The sequence below is a fragment of the Crocodylus siamensis genome, chromosome 2 (genome assembly GCF_052110815.1).
Source record: "Crocodylus siamensis isolate JL-2025a chromosome 2, ASM5211081v1, whole genome shotgun sequence".
Taxonomy (NCBI): Eukaryota; Metazoa; Chordata; order Crocodylia; family Crocodylidae; genus Crocodylus; species Crocodylus siamensis.
Window position 1 is genome coordinate 146537048 of NC_143396.1, and position 24252 is coordinate 146561299.

Sequence of the window (24252 nt, forward strand, 5' to 3'; positions counted from 1 at the left end):
GGACACTGGGCCAGAGCACGTGGCCAAGCCGGCACACTGGATTGAATCTGCGGACCAACCACGTGTACTAACCTCATGATGGATAGTATACAGCTTAGACCAATCTGGCCCATAGACCAGATAAGCTGAGTACCACTGGCATAAACGCCTGCATAAGGTGCAAGGAAGTGAAGCCTTAGGTACAGTGTATTGAAGGTACTCACTATTTTATACACAATTATGATGGGACAAATGTAATAGGCAATAAAAACCCCTTTTTTGTTAAAAGATAAAAAAATAGGGTGCTGTAATGTTTCACCCAGAAGCGAAGTGGCTGTTTTTATTTATTTTTGTACAGGGAAGAAGTCCACTACCATTCAATCATGATTTCATAGACCATGAGCAGACAGGTATAGACATTCCCATCCCCAGTACTCTGCAAAGAAGATATTTTTCACAGCACTCTAGAAACAACTACCATATTTACTTGCATGCCACATATACCTTTTGTATTCCTAAAGATCCTTACAGCACCTGCGTTCCTAAACACCTTGGTTTCTTCTTGCTCCTTCTTCCTATTTTTTGCATCCATTCTTCTATGATTTGGTGACTGGTTGATCATTCTTCTTCCTCAACAACAGTGAGACTAATATTTCTTTCTGTATTTCCACTCCCAGTTTAGTGGTCAGAATGTCTTGGCAGGTTGGTCTTTCCCCAGCAACAGAAAGGGGCAGAACTTCTATTTGCTAGCTCTGCTCAAACCAACACAGACTAAATAGCACTGACAAAATGCTCTCAGACAATGGCAGACTTGAGAACCTCACACACAATTAGGGACTGTCCTACAAAGTGCCTCTGTCAATGGCTTCCCTTATGTTTCATGGGTCATAAAACACTCCTTGATTCCCAGTCTGGAAAAATAGAAAGGACTGGCATTGTTCCCAATAAAAGATGGCTGAAGTCAAGATGGAAGCAATCTTTATTTCAATTAACTCTTTTTGTTAAGGGTTCCCAAATCAATGGTAGCCATTTAAAGCAATCTAACAGATATACCAAATGTGGAATTATTCCCAGATTTCGAACTGGTTTATATATTTTTTTGATTTCCTAAAACAATTATAAATTCTAGGGTTCTTTCAGTTTGTTTCTCTACCTTCAGTTTCAAATTGCAGTCTGCATCTTTTTCATTTTTCAGATATTTTTACCTTTGAGGAAAAGTTATATTTCTTAACTTAACCTTTCACTTAGACCTTCCTTTCAGCATTCTGTATAGTTTGCCTTTCCATTTTTAACAATTTAACTACTGCAGTGTGATGTTGGGTCACAGGGAAAGAGGAATATCCTTGGGTGCTTTCTAAGCAAACTCATTTATCCCATCATGATGATTATACTTTTGGTTTTGACACCAATATGGCTCACACCAAGAACAAGCTATCCTGTTGGTGGGAGAGCCTCTACATATATCAAACACCTCCGTAAATACCCCAACCACATGGGTCCTTTGTAGTAATGGTGAAAAGCTCACCAACCTCAGCAAATGACATATGACCAAGTTGCTTACCTATACACAGGAGAAAGCTTAATCCAGCATTATTTACCAAGTTGAGTTGTCCAAATATAGAATACTTACAGGATATGTGCTGGTGCTTATGGCCTCTTTTTTGGCACATTATTGCTTGGTTTTGAATTCCTATAGTGAGCACTTGTTTCCATATATAATGTCATAGCCATTGAAGGATTTATTTTGAAACAGTATTTTTATAGAATGTATTGATTGGCATGATGCTTTGTAGACTTCCACAGTCTTTCCAAAGATGCCCGAGGGGATGTCTGGATGCAGCTCCTTGGTAGTTTAACCTTTAAGTTTCAGCTTGCATGTGTATTGGTGGTACTTTACTTAAAGAGAGGTAATTCAGTTGTGATGAGGGGTGCCAAAGCTGGTAAGTGTAGAAACAAAAGCAGCTGTAAGGCACTAGGAAAGATCTTGCTGATTCTTTATGAAGCAGAATAATTCCATTGATCAGGTCACCTCTGTGTTTATCCTTTCCATCAAGCACCAAGACATTTTGGTCTAAATTAATATCCACACATCTAAAGGGTTTTTTCCTTTTTTTTTTTTGCATAGACAGACTAAAGGAAAAGGCCATGGAGATCTGTGAATATTCCATAGCCATTTATTCTTCTCCAGGATAATCTGAACAATTTGTATATATTCTCATATCAATGCATTTATACAGGGACAATTCAGAATAACTCAAATCACAGAATTTTATACTGAGAGGGATCATGGAGGAATGGGCAGAAGGTTCCTCAATTGACATCATTTCACAGGGGGACAAGCAGGACAACAGCTAATGAACACTTAGGTAGAACTGAGCCAAAGGCACAGGAATAAACAGCACAAAGCCTTAGACCTCAACAGGAGACAGCAAACACAACAGGAAACACTGGGCAGCTCTTCAGTGCCAACTCAGTCAGGAAGATGAAAAGGGATGCCAAATTATTTGACTAACCTAACCAACAAAGCTGCCAACATTTACTTCCATTCCTGTCCTCATGAAATTCAGATTTTAGACAATACTAAGAGGGGATGGAAATAAAGGAGCTCTCTCTCTAGCAGGTGTAGATGGGAAGAATTCCCTTATGTAGCAGTGTAAATTCAGCAGCAGATTTGGATAAGCGTGGTAAAAAGAAAGTTAAGAATCAATTCAGTATTAAACTTAGTAGTAATAATTTTCATTAAATTAGGATATGAATATTGTAATGTACATAAACTTTATGGGCTCTTCATTTGCCTTTGGAGATAAACTGTCCCAAAACAGCAGTTTGGAAGGCCTGAAAGCTGATGTAACCATAAATTTTATTCCCAAAAGGTACTACCTCAGGGGTGTTTCAGAGAAAAAATTGCAAGATGTTTCCACTGTGTAAGGTTGTAACATGATGCACAGCATAAAGAAAGGCATGTGACATTACAGATGGAAGTAAATTATCATTATGATTCATGAACAATCTTCAGTAAAATAAAAAATAATTCCTATTTAATAGTAGTCTTCTAAGGGATTACAAAATCCAAATCCACAAAGCTTTGCAGAATTGAAAACTACAGCCATTTCCCCAAATATCCCATAAACTGTATCAGAAGTAGAAAGTTAATGGGAAATAAAAATTTCAGGCCTAGAGCATACTGTAGATCCTGCAGATGTGGGAAAAATACATGAGGCATTGCTGCCCCATTTCTTTTGAAGAAATACTCACAGTGCTACAATTTATTATCCAGTACTATTTATCACTTCTCTAATATCTACAATATAGTAAAGGCTGTCTCAAAGACCTCTGTACATCTGCAAAATAATTATTTCAAATTAAAAATATACCATATTACAATATAAACAGTGTAATGTAAAATATGCACAGACAAATCACATGGAAAGGATTTTACAAAAGGCAGCAATAGAAGCTTCCACTGTGAGCATACTGCAAAAAACAGATTTAGACAAGAACTCAAAAAAAGAAATCTGAACATTGTATAAAAATGAGAGAGAGCCAGATGTACCAGATTTACTGCATGGCCTCTTTCTACCTCAAAACTCTAGGGTGCATCATTAAGAAAAAACAGAGTCTATGATTTTCAATGGTGAGTTACAAAAGGCAGGTGCTCAACATTTTCAGAGAATCAGTCTCCTTTCTACTGATTCAGGTTCATCACCCAAGACCACCAGCTACCACTTTTGAAAACTGTGGCTCAAATATTCTAATGCAAGTAATAGTGCACGGTCATTGGGTGGGAGTAACTCTAGCTAAATGCTCTTTCACTTTTCACAAAATATAGTCTGTGGGCACATCTACACATGCATATTAATGTGATGCAATAAACTCTGGTGCTTTTGTGTTTATACATGCACTTCAGACCACAGCATGTTGAGCCTGCCAGCTCAGGGCTACTCTAACCTAGCTCAGTGTGCTGTGAAGGGGTTGGCTGGGGGATGAGTGTGCTCCAGTGTGGGGCTAGCTGGCAGGCAGCCCCCACACTGAAGCACCCTTCAGCCACCTGGATCAGCATCTACACATGAGCTGCTAAAGAGTAAAAAAGTCTGCAGCTGCGGAGCTTGTTAGTTTACTCTAGCCTAACAGCTCTGCATGTATAGATGCCAAGACATTTACTGCAGAGCTAATTAGCCTACTCCACAGTAAACATCATATGTAGATGCACCCTGTATTGCCTCTGTGTATGGTCTACAAATTATAAGCACACATAACTGAAACAAACTACATTTCAGTAAAAGGCTGTCTAGAGGTTTGTGTTATTAGAGGTTTGTTAGAAGTACTGAGCCTTCCTGTGTTACTCCAATTAGTAAATTAAAAGTGGGGTAGAAATCAAGGACTCTGGAAATTGCTAAGAACACTCACAGAAGCACATGCTAAATAATGAAATCTACACTTGGAAACCAATAACGTCCCCTTTCCAGAGTTAGAAATATCTTATTTGTAGGAGATATCACCTAAAGCACAACACAAAGGCACTATGTTACAAGATGGTATAATACTGTCTGCATTATTCCCACCATTCAGGGCCAGACCTAAAGTCAACTGAAGTCAACAGGGATCTTTTTATTGGCCTAATGGAGTTTTGGACTGGGTGATTAGGGCAATGAATTCCAAAATCAAAGTTAGGACATGCTTTCTATAAAACAGTATAATATAAAAACAATAATAATAACACAAGGTAATTGCTCTGCTCTATAGTTTTAATGCATCAGAATGAAGGGTTTTAACTTGGCTGTTATTTTCAGGTTTAAAAACGTAGGACAAAAGTCCACAGCTTAGACCAAGAAAGGAACTCCTTTGCTCATCAGTGCATTAGGGTAATGTAAAAATACTAAGAAAACTAACAGTCAGCAAGAACACCCAACATATACCCATACAACCAACTGAATTCCGTCATCACAATTTGTTGCCAGGATCTCCCCAGTAAAAGCCGTTATCAAGAGGGAAAAAATATTTTTTACATACAATTGAATGAAACTCTGCTACACAAAATTTTTCCAGAGTAATGTGGTCATCAGGAACTAACACAATTAACAAGATTACCACGCTGTGATATTTACATATAGAAGGTCAGATCTTCAGCTGGGGTAAACCCACATAATTCCATTTACTTCAGCTGAATTTCTAGTTTATTGGGCCACAGTATTTTAATACACATTGTGATATAATACATACATGGCAGCCTATATTATCATGTTACATTACATTACATTACATAAACAGTCTAAATACACGTATGCCATGAAATACATTACATTATCATGTGATAGCAGAGTTGTCACCTTGCGTTGTATTGCATTGTATTTTATTTTTGGAATGCTATTGTAGAAAATAACTTATCTTTGAGTTTTGGTATTCAGCACACTAAGGGTCTGATTCTGTACTGGTTTTGCCATTGGTTTCAATAGGAGAGCACGAAGTCATACAGCAGTGGCAGAAATCACGCATACATAAAACTAATGGGCATACTGTTTGAACAAAACTTCAGGTCTGGATGTAGTTAAAAGCTCATAGAAACAACCTGCTCTACCCTGAACCAGAGCAGCAGATAACAGGAGACATTACCACTGAGTTCCAATAGTGTTTCATGTCCTGTAACTTTGGGTATGCATCTGTTGAATTAGATATACCTGACAAAGGAACATGAGGCCAGAACTGTAGCAGGTGTAAAACTGGTTTAACTCTAGTTAATTCAGTGACTTGGATGAGTACCTGTGGAATGAGTGACTGGCATCGTACCTGTGGAATATCTGAAAGCAGATCAGTATTTCTCTCTCAACTATTTGAATTTCTTCAAGAGGTAGCTATTATATCTTTATTTTCCAAGTTGAATGCTAAAAGTTTGCTGTATGTATTCAAGGTCATGTACTTGGAGTTCCTTTGGCTAGTAGGGTTCTGCTTTCTGAATGTGTAACACTAATAAGTCAAGAGAAGGAAGCAGATGACTCTCTAGGGTGAGGCAACATAAATCTGAATAGGGAATTTTAGACTAATTTTAACTTCTTTGTCTGTAGGTCACCATAGACCTTGCTGGAGTCATCTCTAGAAAAGGTGAGCTGTTGTAAAGTTTATTGTTGGGTAAAAATTTTAAATATAATCTTCTCTCATCATAGTCACAGAAAGTAATGTATAAATGTCTATGGTTTCACCTGCCATGAGTGTAATGCAATCTATGGCTGGTTGATTTAATTTCTTCTGTTTAGTTGTGTTTATATGCAACACCCTGTTGGGATAAGCAGTGTCATACAATTTATAAAATGTATCCATTCTCAGTCTTTGTATGCATAAATGTAAAATTTATTATTTAAAAGCATCTGGGATTCACTTTTCAAGAGTGTATCCATGAGTGAAACGTAACCGCAAGAACGTCTATTTAATGGGTTTACATTGCTTAGTATCTGCAGTTTCACAACTGAAGTTCTAATCCTGCAAGCCCTGCAATGGAACTGCTCCCATGGGACATGGGCAATACTTAAGAAACTGCAAGTTTGTGACTAGGGCCTTAATCCTTCCAGCTCTCCTCATTTTGAACTTCTGAGTTGCAAGACCAAAGGATAATTTGTGATCAAGTAAGTTTCTTTGGAAGCTTTTTTTTTTTTTAACCTATTCTTTTTCTAAACAGCATTGTAAAACATACAGAATGTCTTGAATATGGCTTTTACTTTGGCATATTAAAAACTGTGTTGATTTCCCCCTTTTTTATATAGAAAGAAAATTACTATTCTCTATTGAAAACAAAAAACCGTCACTGCTGCCGCAGAAAATATGACCTATGTGCCACTATAGACATTTTTGTGGTGGCAAAAAAACTAAGCATTGATGTTTATAGTCCATTGTCACGCCCCAAATGCCCAAATTTGTGAGCACAACACACTTAGTGTGGAGGCGGGAGTCAAGAGCATGGCAATGAGATCCATGTTCCTGGGGAATCCCCTGATGGATGATTCCTAGGGCACACCTGTGCCAGTGGGAAAGCCTAGGGTTCCCTTGCTTATACTGATGTGCTGTCAGTTGGGGCATTGCCCCTGGGGCCATTTTTCCACAGGATCAGGTCCCTGAAGCCCCAGGAGTCGCAGGGACCTAACCCTGTGACGCAAGTGCTCTGGCATTCTCTGTAGTGGATCAGCTGTGTTGGGACACATCCTGGCACAGCTGATACTAGTCCACAGAAGACGTCTGTTTATACCCTAATACTAACCTTCATGACTTAACAACGTCAGGAATATCACTTATTAGAAGATGCTGGGATTTTCAAGGTAGCCTAACAGAACTAGGAAACCAGCTTGCATGATGTTTCAATGGGAGCAAAGCACCTAACTCCTTTAGGTTCCTTTGAAAATTCCCCTTGTAAATGCTATTAATAGAGAACAGTAAACCCTCTTATTCCTTTCATGAACTTCACACCAGGCAGGTCATTTGATCTGAAAAGTATTTGCTTTCTGTTGGTGTTAGAGAATATCTCTGTTGAAAGTTTTCCAGCAGTTTAAGCACTATCCACATCCTCCAACCCCCCTCACCCCCAACAAGCCCATGTAAAACTTTGCAATACATCAAAAATCACTTTTTAAAAATACATTTTTGCTAATCTTCTCTCAGTTTCACCTCTAATCAGGAGACACTACTCTCACTGCACTTAAGCTGGCAATTGAAAATTGTGCTTTTGCTAAGTGCCTAACTCTTTACAGTAGACTAGGTGAGAGTACACTATGAAAATAGTAAAGGGGGCAATACTAGGTATGATGTAGCAACCATCTGGAAAACAACAGATAATCATTTCCAAGTTGCTGCATTATGGACCCAAACAGAACCAAACAGCAAGGTTTATTTTCCACTTCAGGGAGATGTACACATCTTTGGACTCACACAGCCCGAAGCACACCATTTCAGTCTAGTACAGAAGAAGGAGCAGGACGGACACAGCAATTGGGGTGTCTGAAGTTCTGCAGCATGGCCTGGAACATGTTATGCTGCCTTCCTTTCAGTTTTTTATTTGAAGATGTATCTGAGGAAATGGATTTCCGGTTCTGAGTGTTTTGAGCCCGGATCAGTTTCTCGTGTTCTCGTATTTGTCTTTGTAAGTGATTTTGGATCGCTATACCCAGTGACTCTGGGTCAAGGGATGCCCCATAAACCTCCCATGTCATGCCTTGTTCATCCCATACAACATCCCTGACGTGTTTAGATTGCTTCACATGTACTTTGGCTTCCATGGCTGGAGTGGACTGTTTCTTCTTTTCTCCAAGTTTTAGCAAAGGCTGAGCTGAGGCCAGGTCAGGTGTTGCATTTAGCTTGGGTTCATTTCTGGTGTCATTTGCTGGGCTGATTTGTTCCTGTGGAGCTGCATGTGCCCCCAGCCCAGAAGTACAGTGAGCAGAATTCCCACTCAAGTCAGCTGTCAGTCCAGTTTGCAGACTCAAACTACTGGCTTCCTTTGCCTGATCAATTTCTCCCTGGACTTTATCTTGTTCTTTTTTACGAGTGACTGGTGTATATACTCTGATGTGGCCACAGGCAGCTGCAGCACTGATGTGCATCTCTCCTTTAGGATCAAGAAGCATTAACTTTTCTTCTTTTGGTTTCATATCCATTTTAAATGGACTGGTCTTCAATTCATCACCACTCTTACCTTGCAAAGATTTTTTGTCAGGACAACCACCAGCCTTCATGCCCCAGGTCTCTCCCTGCCCACTTCCCCTCTGTGTTCTACAAGATATAGGTGACTGCTTATTTCCTGCATCACTGACAATGTGCTGAAAGTTACTGTTGACTTTTGGAGCAATTGCAGAGGGAAATGGAATGGGCTCCCTATCTCTAGACTGCTGATGTACTGCAGGTTGCTTATTGGTGTTAATTGCAATCTGGTAAACAGGTTTTGCTTTCTGTGATACTGGAGCATCTGAGAGCAACTGAGGAATATCACAGCTGTCTCTGACTGAACAGACTCCTTGTTGTCCTTCCCTATCAACAGGTGTTCTATGGGTATTACTGGCTGCTTGTGCGCATGGATAGGCAGCTTTTGCGTTATCTGGTAATGCTGGACAGATGGTGTCAGATGGGTCTCCTGGGTGCTTCTGAAGTTTGACCATCTGAGCTTTAACTGTCTCCACTGCAGCTGGTGGAACATGCAGGTCTGGCATGACACCAGGACAACAGGGGGACTTTTTCAGTGATGAAAAGCTTTCAACATCCTCTGAGTGGGTCAGCTCCCCACAACCCTGATAAATGAAGTGCAAATTTTCCTTTTCCTCTGCAGGAATATTTCCCATTAAGAATGCAGCAAGGATACTGGGACTGGTAGAAGCTGATTTACTCTCTACACTAGCCACAGCCTGAACCTCAGCATCTCGCCACATCCTCTTACTTGCTTCCTCAGCTAAAGAACTGGTCTCAGGCTGGACTGTCATTGTACCCATATCTCTGAACCTGGAGAGCTGCTGCTTGTCTACCCTTGTTTTCTCAGCATCTGCATTACATGCTGGCTCCATGGCCTCAAGTCTGAATTGGGGTGATGTCTTGTCACTCTGGTCTAGGGCAGTATTACCTGCGGGACATAATTTCACATCAGTTGCAGCCCTCTCTTCTGCCTCCAAAGAAGCCTGAGGCCCTTTGCTCAGACCAGTTGCAAAATCCTTTACTGGAGTAGTTGCCTGAGGGAATCCAGAGTCAATTACTTCCAGTCCCTTTTCCTTTTCCATGGGTACTCTTTGCAGGATATTTGTTGGAGAGCTATGTTGACAGGACTGACTATTGATAACGTTGCCTGGGGAAATGGAATTTAACTCACCAACTGATCCTCTGACCCACTGGTCTGTCTGATCCTCTGACCCACAGGTTTTCACTGCAGAATCATCAGCTTGTGCCAGTGAACTTGTCTTTGGCTGGTCACTGTGCATAAGCTTGGAATTCTGGGTAGCTGGCACTGTATCTGGTACATGTCCCACTGTATATTCTTTTGTTACAATTTGCATGTGCCTGATGGGGGTGCTGTTATCTTTTTGCTCAGAGGTACTAGCTGTCTTTGTGCACACAGGATATACTTCTTGATTTTGGCTGAAGGACCCAGAAGAATGTATGTCCTGCTGGCTGCCAACATTCTCACAGAATTGTTCTTGCCTTTGAACATTGGCAGCTGTCACATCTTTCAGGTCAAACAAGCACACGCCAACAGATTCAGACATTGTATGAGAAATGCCATTACTGCTCCTCTCTACACTTGGTTGTTTGTGCTGGTGCTTGGTGGACTGCAAATCTCCTAGGTGATCTTCCTCCTCAGAAACTGAAACCAATGAAACTTTGGCAGACCTCAGAGGATCTGGTACAGTCCCCATGGAATTTCTTTGACCTGAAGCTTGCAGTCAGCTTTCTCCAGCAATGCTCTTGGGGAGCAGTCTGCACAACAGGGAAGGCAGTCAGGAACAACTTTTCTTTAGAGTTAACCTGTCAATGGAAAAGAAAAGAAAGCACAGTGTTAAGACCAATTAGGTTTAAGCATAAGAAATACCCAGTTTAGATTCAGAATTACAGGGGAAGTGTTCAAAGGGATAAAGGGTAGCTAAATACCTGAATGTCATTAGAAGCTGCCCCCCTATGGCCCCCTTGGGCCTAAGAAAATCTCCTCTTCCAATGATTTTTCAGTTTTAGAACAAGGGCTATTGGAATTTCACATATTTTTCACATGAACATTTTCAGAGTAGTATCCTGAAGAAGAGGTAGAGGCTAGTGCATCCGAATGCACCCTGTTGCTAAAAATGTGATGGAAAAGATGACACACAAAGACAACTGTGAACTAACTTGATAATGTCATTGACATCGCACCTAAAGCTTAAAAGAAAAATTAGTGAGAAGTGATGCTTGAGCTAATGCTGTGTGGACAACATTCTTCAGTCAGAATTCACCAAATACTGTAGCAATTATATCAGCTTGCCCCATGGTTAGAGTATAAGCCTATAGGACATTGGAAAAACAAGCATGGGATGTCCCGTGTCAGCAAGTCATGTATTGTCTCTGCATCTCAGTTCCTCCTCTGCAGAATCAGCCACGAGAGCCCTTCTATCACCTCACAGGGATGCTGAGATGCACACATTAAGAACTGTGAAGTACTCAGATGGGGCAATGCAAGTACAGAGGATACTGACAGCAAGTTTCTGGTAGTATCAGAATAACACTGGTGAGATGAAACCTAACAGCTAAACAAAATTAATGACATGGCTGCAGACAGCTGATAGTTCAGGTGCAATAGATATAAGTAAAGGAAAAAAGAGGTTGTTCTAATAATGCCAGAGGAGCATGATCACACTCATAAAAATGAATTATTTCAGCTTTTCATAAAATCTTCTTGAAAGCTTCCACAGGGGCTGACAAATATAATAAACTGATGCACAGGCTGGGCATCATATGTAACATTTATTGTATACACTGCTGAAATGTAGCCATTTGAAGGACCAAATATAGAAACTTCAGAGAACAGCAGGGGACAAGCAAAGGAGACTATCATATCCCAGTGAAACCACTAGGAGAATTTTAAATGCGTAGAGCAGGAGTATCCAGACTGAAATTTGGCCAGGACATAAAAGGTAGCTATCATTTCAAATTAGGGAACTGTTTCCGAATTTCTGATTCCTTTTGAGTAAAGTCAGTCAAAAGGAACCAGCAGTGCCTGGTGCAGTTCCCAATGAAGTAAATGGTTTGACTTCTGCTGACTACAGGAGAACACAGTCAGACAAGAGCCCCCGCCCAGGCCCCTACTTGGCCCAGCCCCCCAGGGAGCCACACGACCGGAGCCGCACGAACAGGCTGCGTAAACAGGCGCTCGAGTTAGCGCGGAGTTCGCGCAGGGTAGGGCGCGGGAGGGCACGAGACCCTGCCTGCGACCCCCCCAGAGTAGTCAGCCCCAGCCGTAGCCAGCCTACCAGAGGCATGACACGGATGGGCATGCGCCGCACCCCGAGGGTCCCCTCGGGCTCTGAGGCCCCCCCATTGGGCACCTCAGAGACGGCCACCCAGACGGAGCCCCTGGCTCTTTGCTGCGGGGGCTGCCTGTCCCTTTTTCAGGCTCTGGGGCCCGGGAGCATGGCCCCCTCCCCTTGCGGGGTCTGCTCCCTACTGCGGTCTCTGGCGCGCCAGCTGAAGGAGCTCCAGACCAGAGTCCAGAGACTGCGTGCCATCAGGGACTGCGAGCAGGAGATAGACTCCTACTGCCAGGCCCTTCTCCCCTGGGAGCCGCAGGGGAGAGCACCGTCTCCCTTCCAGGACTAAGGAGGACTCTGGGTCCTCCCGCTCTGCCCAGTCAGGGGCATGGACCAAGGTGGTCAAGGGCCCTAAGGCCCGCCGCAGCAAGGCCCCTCCCTCGCCGGAGCTTAGCAACAGGTTCGCACCTCTTGCAGCCCCAGCAGAGCCTGCTCAGTTGCCGGCTCCCGCAGGCAGCCCAGGCTCAACCACAGCTACTGGCCCCGCTCTCCCCAAGTCAAAGTGAAAGGTGTTTGTTGTGGGAGACTCCATCCTGCGGGGCAGTGAGGGGACAATCTGCCGCCCTGACCCCTTAGCGGGCCCGCATCCGAGACATTGCGGAGTGGATCCCGCAGCTCCTCCGGCCCACAGACCACTACCCCATGCTCCTTATTCATGTGGGCACCAGTGACACGGCTTGGAGCACCCCCAGCCAGGTCATGAGGCGCTACAGGGACTTGGGAGTGGGGCTTAGGGGTCTGGGAGCTCAGGTGGTGTTTTCATCGATCCTCCCAGTCACGGGCTATGGGCTGAGGAGGGAGAGGAGGATCCACGCGGTGAACCAAAGACTGCGGCGCTGGTGTCATCGGGAAGGCTTTGGCTTCCATGACCACAGCCCGCTCTTTGGCGAGAGAGGCAGCGAGCTGCTGGGAAGAGATGGCCTCCACCTCTCTCCCCTGGGGAAGAGGCTCTTCTCAGCCAGGCTAGCTGACCTGCTCCATCGGGCTTTAAACTAAGCCCGCTGGGAGATGGGGGGACTACTGCCACTGCTGGCCCGCTGAGCGACCCTTGCAAAGCCAGCAGACCAAGGCACTTAAGGGAGCCCACCCCTGCCCCAGCCCTGGCACAATCTGTGGGCAAGGCGAGAGCCCCTAAGGGGACACTTGCCTGCCTGTACACTAATGCCAGGAGCCTGGGCAACAAGCAGGAGGAGCTCATCCTCCTGCTCAGTGCAAAGAATTATGACGTCACTGGGATAACGGAGACCTGGTGGGACTCCACCCATGACTGGACCACGGGTATAGAGGGCTATACCCTGCACAGGAGGGATCATGTTGACAAAAGGGGCGGGGGTGTAGCTCTCTATGTGAAGGAAAGCTACATGTCCCTGCAAGCTGATGTTGGCGACCGGCATGGACAGCTAGAGACCCTCTGGGTAAAAATTCGTGGGGAATACGGCACAGGGGACACAATGGTGGGAGTCTACTACAGACCTCCCACTCAAAGTCCTGAGCTTGACCAGGAGTTCACCCGGGAAATGACTGAGGCCGCTTGCTCCAGGACCTTGGTTGTCATGGGTGACTTCAATTACCCGGACATTTCGTGGGAAGATCACTCAGCAAAATCTGAGCGGTCGCAAAGCTTTCTCTCATGCGTGGATGACCTCTACCTGACTCAAGAAGTCTATGGGCCAACGAGAGGCAAAGCGCTGCTCGACCTGGTACTGGCTGTGGGGGATGACCTAATCGGCGACCTAGTGATCAATGGGAAGCTGGGCGACAGCGACCACGAGCTGATCACCTTCACCATCTGCCGTAAAGCTGGCAAGTCAGTCAGCAACACAGAACTCCTTGACTTCAGAAAAGCCGACTTTGATAAGCTCAAGAGGCTTGTCGGTCAGGCCCTCAGGGACCATGCCCCCAGGGAGATGGGAGTTCAAGAAGAGTGGCTGCTTCTCAAGGAAGTGATCCTTAATGCACAAGCTAAATCTATTCCGACATGGAGGAAAGGCAGCAAGAAGGCACAGCAGCCCTCCTGGCTCTCTAGAGACCTAGCGGACCTCCTGTGGCTAAAAAGGAAAGCCTACAAAGGATGGAGGATGGGATTCACCTCCAAGGAGGATTATTCTGCGCTGGTCCGGTCCTGCAGGGAGCAAACCAGGAAAGCCAAGGCTGCAACTGAACTCCAACTAGCTTCAAGCATCAAGGACAACAAAAAGTCCTTTTTCAGGTATGTGGGGAGCCGGAGGAAAAGCAAGGGCAATGTTGGACCCCTGCTAAACCAGATGGGACAACTGACAACTGACGCCCAGGAAAAAGCCAACCTATTAAATAGGTACTTTGCATCAGTCTTTCATCAGTCCCACGGGACGCCCATGCCTGCTATGGGACAGGGAGATCTGGGTGACGGGGATCCCCTACCCTCCATAAATGCTGACCTCATGAAGGAACACCTTGAGAAGCTGGATACCTTCAAGTCAGCCGGCCCTGACAATCTGCACCCCAGGGTACTCAAGGAGCTGGCGAGCGTCATAGCCCAGCCCCTGGCACGGATCTTTGAAAACTCCTGGCGCTCTGGTGTAGTGCCCGAAGACTGGAAGAAGGCCAATGTGGTGCCGATCTTCAAGAAAGGGAGGAGAGTGGATCCAGCTAACTACAGGCCCATTAGCCTGACTTCTTTCCTGGGGAAGATCCTAGAAGAGTTTATTAAGGAGGCCATCCTTGATGGACTGGCCCAGGCTAACATCCTAAGGGATAGCCAGCACAGGTTTGTTGCGGGTAGGTCTTGTTTGACCAATCTCATTTCCTTCTATGACCAGGTGACCTATCACCTGGACAAGGGAGAAGAGATTGATGTCATATATCTTGACTTCAAAAAAGCTTTTGATCTGGTATCCCATGATCACCTCTTGGCCAAACTGGCCAGTTGTGGCCTTGGCTCCACCACGATCCGCTGGCTGGGAAACTGGCTCCGTGGTCGGACCCAGAGGGCTGTAACTGATGGCAGTCACTCATCGTGGTGCCCTGTGACCAGTGGGGTCCCTCAAGGCTCTGTCCTGGGACCCATCCTGTTCAACATCTTCATTAATGATGTGGACACTGGAGTTAGGAGTGGACTGGCCAAGTTCGCCGATGACACCAAACTTTGGGGCAAAGCATCCATACCAGAAGATAGGCGGGTGATCCAGGCTGACCTGGACAAGCTCAGCAAATGGGCAGACGAGAACCTCATGGTGTTTAACACCGAAAAATGCAAGGTTCTCCACCTTGGGAGGAAAAACCTGCTGCTTTCTTATAGGCTCGGAATTACGTTGGATAGCACTACAGAAGAAAGAGACTTGGGGGTCATCATTGACCACAAGATGAACATGGGCCTGCAATGCGATGCTGCGGCTAGTAAAGTGACCAAAACGCTGGCGTGCATCCATAGATGCTTCTCGAGCAAATCCCGGGACGTCATTCTCCCCTTGTACTCGGCCTTGGTGAGGCCGCAGCTGGAGTACTGCGTCCAGTTTTGGGCTCCACAATTCAAAAAGGATGTGGAGAAGCTTGAGAGAGTCCAGAGGAGAGCCACGCGCATGATCAGAGGTCAGGAAAACAGATCTTACGATGACAGGCTGAGAGCCATGGGACTCTTTAGCCTGGAAAAGCGTAGGCTCAGGGGTGATCTGATGGCCACCTATAAGTTTATCAAGGGTGACCACCAGGATCTGGGGGAGCGTTTGTTCACCAGAGCGCCCCAAGGGATGACGAGGTCTAATGGTCACAAACTCCTGCAAGACCGTTTCAGGCTGGACATAAGGAAGAATTTCTTTACTGTCCGAGCCCCCAAGGTCTGGAACAGTCTGCCAGCGGAGGTGGTTCAAGCACCTCCATTGAACACCTTCAAGAGTAAATTGGATGCTTATCTTGCTGGGATCCTATGACCCCAGCTGACTTCCTGCCCTTTGGGCAGGGGGCTAGACTCGATGATCTCCCGAGGTCCCTTTCAGCCCTAATGTCTATGAAATCTATGAGATGAAGACTTCTGAAAATCCCAGTATTGTACTTTTAGCCAATCAACTCTGTCTCCCAGGAGGCATTCATTTACAAGTCCCACTTGGACCTGTGCTGCCACTGGAGCACTGGACTGGCATTTGGGAGGCATGGGTTCCATTTCCAACCTCTGGCACTGGCATGCTGAAGGACTTTGGGTAAGTCACTTCACTGCTTTTTGTCTCAGTTTTCCCACCTGTGAAGTGTGGCTAATGATACTATCCACTTTGGCAATGTACTTTGACAGCTATTAGAAGCTCACAGGAAGAATGGTAAGAGACCAGTGCATCTGAGCTGCTTCTAGCATGCTCCAAATGCAAAAGGGAAGCATACAGGCAATGGAAAGATTGGCAGGTCACCAAGGAAGCATATCAGGAAGCAGCAAGAACCTGCTGGCGAGGGAGCTTGAAGACAACAAGAAGGTTCTATAAGTATGTTGGCCAGAAAACAGAGACCAGGAAATCTGTGGGTCTGCTGTTAAACAGCCAGGGTGGACTCTCAGAAGAAGTCCCAATGAAGGCAGAACTACTTAACAACTACTTTGCCTAAAAGTTAAGCTGCAACAAGACACCTAATATGGATTATCTAGATAAGGAAGGGGAACAACTGAGGGATGAGATAATAAAGAAACTCAGAGAGCTTTTGATGGGTTAGAATGAATACAAATCAGCAGGGCATGATGAACTTGATCCCAGGATACTGAGGGAACTGGCAGGGGAGATCTCAAAACCCTTGGCAATAATATTTATGAATTTATAGGAGATGGGCAAGGTACCAGAGGATTGAAAAAGAACCAACATAATGCTTCTCTTTAAAAAAAAGGGCAAAAAGAAGGACCTGGGGAACTACAGACTGGTTAGCCTGACCTTTCAATACTTGGAAAGTTACTGGAGCATATAATAAGTTAATCTATTTACAAGCATCTGGGTGAGGAAAGGCTGATCACAAGCAGCCAGCATGAATTTACTAAGAATAACTCATGCCAAAAAAACCTGATCTCCTTCGTTAACAAAAGAGTTCCTTTGGGATATCAAGGGAATGCTGCAGATCTAGTATTACTGAACTTTATCAAGGCGTTTGACAGACTTGCATGAACTTCTCATAAATAAGTTGTAGAAGTGTGGGTGAAGCAAAAATACTACAAGGTAGATAGACAACTAGTTCAATAGTTGTAAGCAAAGGGTAATTATAAAAGGATCCATGTCATAATGGCAGGATTGTGGGTCTGTTCTGGACCCCATGCTGTTCAACATGTTTATCACCGAATTGGATGCTGGAATTGAGAGCCTCTTGAGCAAATTTGCAGATGACATGAGACTGGGAAGGTCTGCAAACATGTTAGAGGGTAAAGTGCAATTCAGAAGGCTGTTTACAGATTGGAAAGCTGGGCTGGAGTTAACAGGATGAAGTTTAGTGCTGAAAAATGCAAGTTGCCATACCTTAAGAAGAAAAACCAAAACACAAGTGCAAAGTGGGTGACCCGTGGCAGCACTATGGAAAAGACTCTAGGAGTCTTTGTAGATCACAGACTCAATATAAGTCTGCCATGTGATGTAGCTGCACAGAAGATGAATGTGGTTTTGGGCTGCATCAACAGAAGTGTTAGGTAAACTGTGGAGGTGTTCAAGAAGAGGTTGGACAAGTATTGGTCAGGGATGATCTAGGAGTAGCTATGCCTATGCTGTGCTATAGGTATTAGGGCTGTGCGAAGCTTTGGGTGCCGATTCGATTTGGAGGAGATTTGGCCCAATTTGGTGGCTGAATCTCCAAATCCGAATTGAATCAGGAGACAAATTAAAAGGTCCGAATCAACTTGACTCTCTCTGAATTGATTTGGAAAAGATTTGGAGAGCTTTGGAGATTCGGGCAGTCCCCACTCACAGCTGCACGGAGCTGGACCCAGACTCTGTGCTGGTAAGTGGGGAGTGGGAGGGGGGTGGAAGAGAGGGGGAGGGGACCATGGAGGGACCCCTGCCAGACCCCATCCCCTGCCTGCTCCCCCAGATCTCCTAAGCGCCCCCTAACCGCTCTCCCAGCCCCCCCCATGGCTGCCTCACCCGGCTCCAGCTCCTGGCTCTTTAAAAAAAGTGCCCCCACTCACCGGCTGCTGCAGCAGCTGTTGGGGTTTCTGGGGGCTCGTGGCAGAGCCCCCATGACAGCAGGGGGCAGTGGAGATTGCCTCCTGCCTGGCAGGAGCCAGTGAGTGCGGGTTTTTTGTTTTTCAAAGAGCCAGGAGCTGGGGTGGGTAGGCGATGGGACCAATTTGGAGATGCGGCTGAATCTCCGAATCGGATTCAGCTGAATCGATTCGGGCCAGTGATTCGAATCGCTGTCCCCCGAATCGGCTGAATCCAAATCCGAAGTGAATACTAGCTGCTTCGCACAGGCCTAAAAGGTATTGCCCATGCTTCTGTACTTTGCTGGTTGTCACATGGGGCCAGGAAACAATTATCCTTCTTGTTGCTAAATGTGTTGGTTTTTGGTTTGTTTTTTTCCCCCCTTAGAAGCACTAGGTGTTGGCTGGAGCCAAGGTTGGGGATATTGACTGGAATGAGCCAATATTTCTGCTTGGATGAAAACCTGGAGCTCCTGACTAGAGGGTCTCATCCCTCCACTCAGGATCAGACTGATTGCCAGCTGGGATCAGAATGAATTTTTAGAGTGCTGCGCCTTGTAGTTGCGTCAGGATTGACGCTGTGGTTTTACGAATAGGTTAAACAAGGTTTTGCATGGGATGATTTGGATAGAAAAGATCTTGTCTCAGGTAGGGGGGTTGGATTAGATGACCTCCTACTTTTCTATGGTTTTATGATACTGATCCAAAGGGCTGTAAATGTGCACCAGCATATAGTGCTTTCTCTCTATTCACCCCCTGTAAAGTACTCCTCCTCTATCTTTGCTCCAGAGTTGCATTAGTCTTTGCTCCAAGGTTGCATTCGTCTAACCCCTTGACTCAAAGCTACTCCAAATGTTCAATGCATCCCTGTGAATGAGAGTCAGGCCTAAAGGCCTTAATGAAAACAAATTTGAAATGAATACATCCAACCTAGTTTTGTGGATAGGAAAACAGTATTGCTCATTACTAATTCATTAAGTTTTATGCCCTCAAGATATAAATAATTTATTTAACTCTGAATCTCTAATCTGAAGTGTTTTGGAGCTCTACCTAATCAAAAACAAGCTCAGTTCTCTGGATAAAGTCCGCCCTGGGGTCCTGTGGATATCCGACCCACAGTACTGAGTTGTTTTTTTTAGCAATACTCTTATAGTTGAAGCCCATGAAAACTGAGAAATCTAAATTATTTCAGTGATAAGTATTGATGAGCTCCTCAGGAAGTGGGAAGCGTATAAAAAAAAAAATTAACCAGAAAAGCCTCTTTGCCTGTGGCTGCAAGTCCTCATTGCTCATTCATTGCAGAGCCAGGAGCTACTGTCATGTGGAAAATGAAAGCTGCTCCAGCTTCAGGCAGGAGTAATTGTCCTGTCCTTGACTATTGTGACTCCAGCCTTTAGTGACTGTGCCCTGGGGAATGGCTGGGTTTGGCAGACGGTTTTCCAAAGTTCCCTTCTCTTTCCTTCTCAACTTACGATCAGTATCGGTGGAGCTAGTGCAGAGAAAGCTAACCCCAGGCTGGGCAACATTTTGGACTAATATTTTTATTTGCTGAATAATGCACTTTGCGGCTAACTGATAAAATTCAGGATTTGGGGTTGAATTTGGTAAGAAAAATTGGGGGGGGGGGAGGAAAAATACTTCAGAAAAATCAAAACATTTCATTTCGGCATCTTAGATATGAAACAGTTCCCCTTCTTGTTCATCTCAAACTAGCATTTGACTTCAAAATGTATTCTGCTTTAATTTTAAATAAACACCTAAAAATGAAGTGAAGTGAATACAATTTTATTCATTTTTTTCCCCTCTCATTTCTGGCCAGCTAAAAAGGATAGCAGTAAAGCTACAACTGTGCATATGCCAAATGAAGGGACCAGTGTCAGGAAGGATAGGGGTCATGAACTTGATAACCCTATACTACAGAGTAATTTTGGGCAGGAGAGTGAGAACCAGTAGAGTGCAAGACAGTGCCTAACCGGATAGTCCAAAGCTGCAGAAGTAGGGATATTCCATACTGAGAATTACTAGTAGCACCTCTGACCGCAGAATCCAGCAGTTTACATGGAGCATCTCCAGGTCTGTCAATTAATCTTTGAAGTTTGTGAATGTACTTGCCAAGTGCCCTCACAGAGCCAGCAGGAAAAAAAGAAAAACACAGAAGCAGCTAAATTTAAGTGCCCCCCCTTAGTAGGGGCATACTGGGCAAATGCTGCACCCACCAGCACGATTCTCCTGTAAATCAGGCCCACAGAGCCACAGCAAAGCAAATGAAGTGAGATAAGAATCAGAACACCTTCTCTCCTGGCTGAGTCTGCACTGAGCGGGTTGATGGTGGAAGGAAGGAAAAAGGGAGGAGAGAGAGAACCTGTAAGCAAGAAAAAAAAAAAAAAAAAAAGCATACTTCTTTCAGTAGCAGACATTACTCGGCAGCAAATCTTTCAGGCCTGGATTGATATAGCACACGAACCTGCGGTGGTTTGGATGCTTACACTTCAGCAAGCCTAGGGACATGATGGGCCAAAGCAACAACAGCATACCCATCTCCTTAATCCCAAACCATCATGGGAAAAAAAATCTCAAACAACTGACTGACGAAGAAAAAGGTTCACAAGTCCTGTATGGATTATCAGGAAGATGCTGATGAAGGCCTGAGATGGGAGCCCATGGCAGAGAAGGTAATGCTCCTTTATGAAAGGGCACATTTCAGGTTCACGTGAATCTCAGGGAGGGTTTTGCCATATTTCTTTTCATTCTGCAAACCTGCTAGTCCCAGTCAGGTCCATGATTTCTCCTTTACTTGATGTCATTTTCTGGGCATGCAGAATTGTCTAGTTCTCTGCACTTACAATAGCTTAAAAAACCACCTAGCTCAGGTATTATTTTTATTACCACCAAGTGTGTTAGAAGGTGGCTAGCTGATCACCTAATACCTGCTTCATTTGCATGGGAGAGGCCCACACAGAAAAATGCACACATACCCGAATTAAGTAGGGTGCTAGAAGGAATACTATCATGTTAATGCATGTTCCTCCTGGCTACTTAACCCAGTAACAGGTGAAGTATACTAGCCGAGGCATAGCACTATGTTACCATAGCTATATTGCTAATGACATGCAAGCTAACTTAGGTATTTCTGCATGGCACTGTTCTCAACTATGAAGTCTTCCAGCAAGCCAGGCATGGAAATGAAAAATGAATGGAAAAGCTTATGGTCCTGTGCCATGCCTTTCAAAGATACCACAGGTTACCTGCATTTTATTTTTATATTAAAAAGCATACGCTTTAAAAATCATCCTTCTTTTATATGAATTTTACCCTCCCTCAGTCCACCTCCCTGGTCTCCTGTCTTTGCTTAGTTCAGTGGTTCTCAAATGTTTTGGACTTGAGGCACCCCTCGTATCACAGTACTTGCCTCCCTGCAGAGGGGCTGAGCATGGGAGGTAGGGGATTAATCAGGCAGGGACAAGCTCTCTCTTCACACCTCACAGCACCCTTCAAAGGATCTGGCAGCACCCCTCTGTGCTGCAACACCCTAGCTGAGAATCACTGTCTTAGCAGACACAGGGGAAGGAAGGGAAACCTGTAAAACAGGAGAAAAATCTTATGGCATTGGAGATTGCACAAAACAGGTTGATTTGAGTAAGTGACAAAGACTCTTCCTGCATAACTGGCACAACACTTCGGGTGAGAACTCTGAATAATATTACCCAGCTTTTACACAGTCTTTTCATCCTTCAGTCTCAAAGTGCTTCACAAGGAAGTAAGTTATGATTTTTAGGGCTGAAGGAGACCTCAGGAGGCCATCTAATCCAGCTTCCTGCTCAAGGCAGGATTGGCCCTGTCTAAACACAAGACAAGTATTTGTCTAACCTGCTCTTAAAAGGTTCCACGGATGCACGTGCCACAACCTCAGTATGTGACATGCCACAACCATGCCACAAAATCTGCTCTAGTGCCCAAATATCCGAAGGGGAAACAGACGGGGGCCAACTGACTTTGCCAAGAACACCCAGTTCAGTCAGCATTTGTTTGAGAATTGAACCCATGTGGTCTGCATCCTCATGCCACCCTCAGTCCGTCAGACAAATGCAACCACACTAAATCCCATGACATCTATCTACTGAGATTGTATGACACAACATAACATTAGGTATTCCTCCTTTTTTTATTATTTGAGTATCTTCATTATTACAAGTTCATAATCAACAAAATAAAATTAGTAGTCAGGGTGAATTTTTACCAAACAGTGAATGGTCTGGCCCTGATGTGTTTATGGCAGTGGTGCTCAGCTTTTTGGCCTTGTGGGACAAATGAGTAGTACAGGACCAGGCCACAGGCTGGATTGGACCCTGCCCCCCAAGACTGGACCTACATGCCCAGACCTGGACCACACTGCCTCTGCCTGGCCCTGCATGCCAGGATTGGGGCCCCAGGACTCCATGCCACCTCCATCAAGCCCCATGTTTTGGGATCTGGACCCTTTATTTGGGCCTATGACTTTGTTTCACACCTTTCTCCACAAGCATCAAAATAATTTAATAGTAGAATCACTAGGGTTACCATATTTCCAGGTCCAAAAAAGAGGATGCCTGTCACAGGGGGGAGAAGAGGCACAGGAGAAATATGATGATAGGGGGTAGTGCCATGCCAGTGCCCTGCCCATTCTGTTGCGCCTCAGACAAGTCACAAACCCCCAGTCTTGCTGCTGCCCCTCACTCTGGACCCACTGACCCCAGCCCTGCCAGTGCCCCTCATTCCTGACCCACAGCCCCCTGCCCTGCCCCTTAGCCCGGCAGTGCCCCTCACTCCTGACCTGCAGCCCCTGCCTCCCCAGTGCTGCCAGTGGTCTGTACTCTGGACCTGCAGCTCCCCACTTCTCCCTGCCCTGCGCTCTCTCAGCTTGCCAGAGCCCACACAGGGAGCACGTGACCCCCAACAGCCAATCACCTTGTTCACTGCTCCCAGACCCAAGCAGCCAGTCCGAGAGAGCAAAAAACCCAGACATTTGTTTTATTTTAAAAACCCACCCAGACACAGCACAGGGGTCTAAAAAAGGAGGACTTATCCAGGAAAACCCAGATGTATGGTAACCCTAACAAGCCCAGTGTGATTTTTCTGTTTGTCCATTTTCCACCCATGGAGATGAAGGCTACATAAAGAAACACTGATATTAGCCACAGCCTACTGTGTCATTTCACTGCAATCAAATTTGCAAGCAAAATCCAGAAAAAGGAATTCGGATCCCTATCCTTAACAGCTGTGTAATGTACCTAGGGCTATTGTTATTAAAGTCCAGAGAAAATTTCTTGTACAATACTGCAACTTTTCTGTTTACAAACACTCAAAACAAAAACAAATGAACAAAGAAAAGGCATATGAAAAAGCAGATTGATGAGAAACACCAGACATCTGCCAGAGTGGAAACAGTACTTTATTGATGAGCTAATTTATACGGAAATGCTAATAAAAAACCATGGGAAATACTGATTTTGCTGTCAATAAATGGGAACTATTTCACAGCCCAATTTAAGCACGTGGGGCAAATTCTTCACTCATTCAGTTTGGTGAAACATCACTGAAGCCAACTGGGCTGCATGAATGCAAAAGAAAGCAATGCTTAGATTACAACCTTTGTATTATTTAAGAATAATAAAAGAACATGAACTATAGTATAAAGGTTCAAAATCAGAAGCAAACAGAAATATTGCATGAAGAAATACAAATGAACAGACTATAGTACCTTGAAGAATCTTTATTATTGCCTGGAAGTAAGGAATTATACTAGGATCCTTGTTTAAACCATGCATAAACTTTCACTGTCACGCAATAAAACTTCAGACTGAAACAAAACCTGATGCATATGAACACCCAGTAGAAGACGGTGAAAATAAAACTAGACATTAGGATGGAAAACTTGCTAAAACAAACCAAAATTTCTAGGAAATTGCTCAGGGGAAATATGCTTAGGGTTTAACTTGGAGCAATCATCCAAGATTTACTTTTATTTGGAAGAGATGCTAATATTTCAATAAAGCTTGAAACCAATTTTCAATTAGCATGTATTATTAGTACTATCCTCCCTTTAATGTTATTCAAATTATATCAGTCTGCCTGAAAATTTCACATGCCCCTTCC

At 44.5% G+C, this 24252-nt stretch overlaps 1 protein-coding gene across 1 annotated transcript in view; it reads right to left on the reverse strand.

Moving 5' to 3' along the window:
- Positions 1 to 4710: 4710 nt before the first annotated feature.
- GPRIN3 (GPRIN family member 3) overlaps positions 4711 to 24252 on the reverse strand; it is an 89239-nt gene continuing 69697 nt past the window's right edge. Inside the window, exon 2 of the mRNA XM_090037069.1 lies at positions 4711 to 10461. Within this exon, the coding sequence (XP_089893195.1) occupies positions 7908 to 10352 (2445 nt within the window). The 5' untranslated portion in view covers positions 10353 to 10461 and the 3' untranslated portion in view covers positions 4711 to 7907. The remainder of the gene's footprint in view (positions 10462 to 24252) is intronic.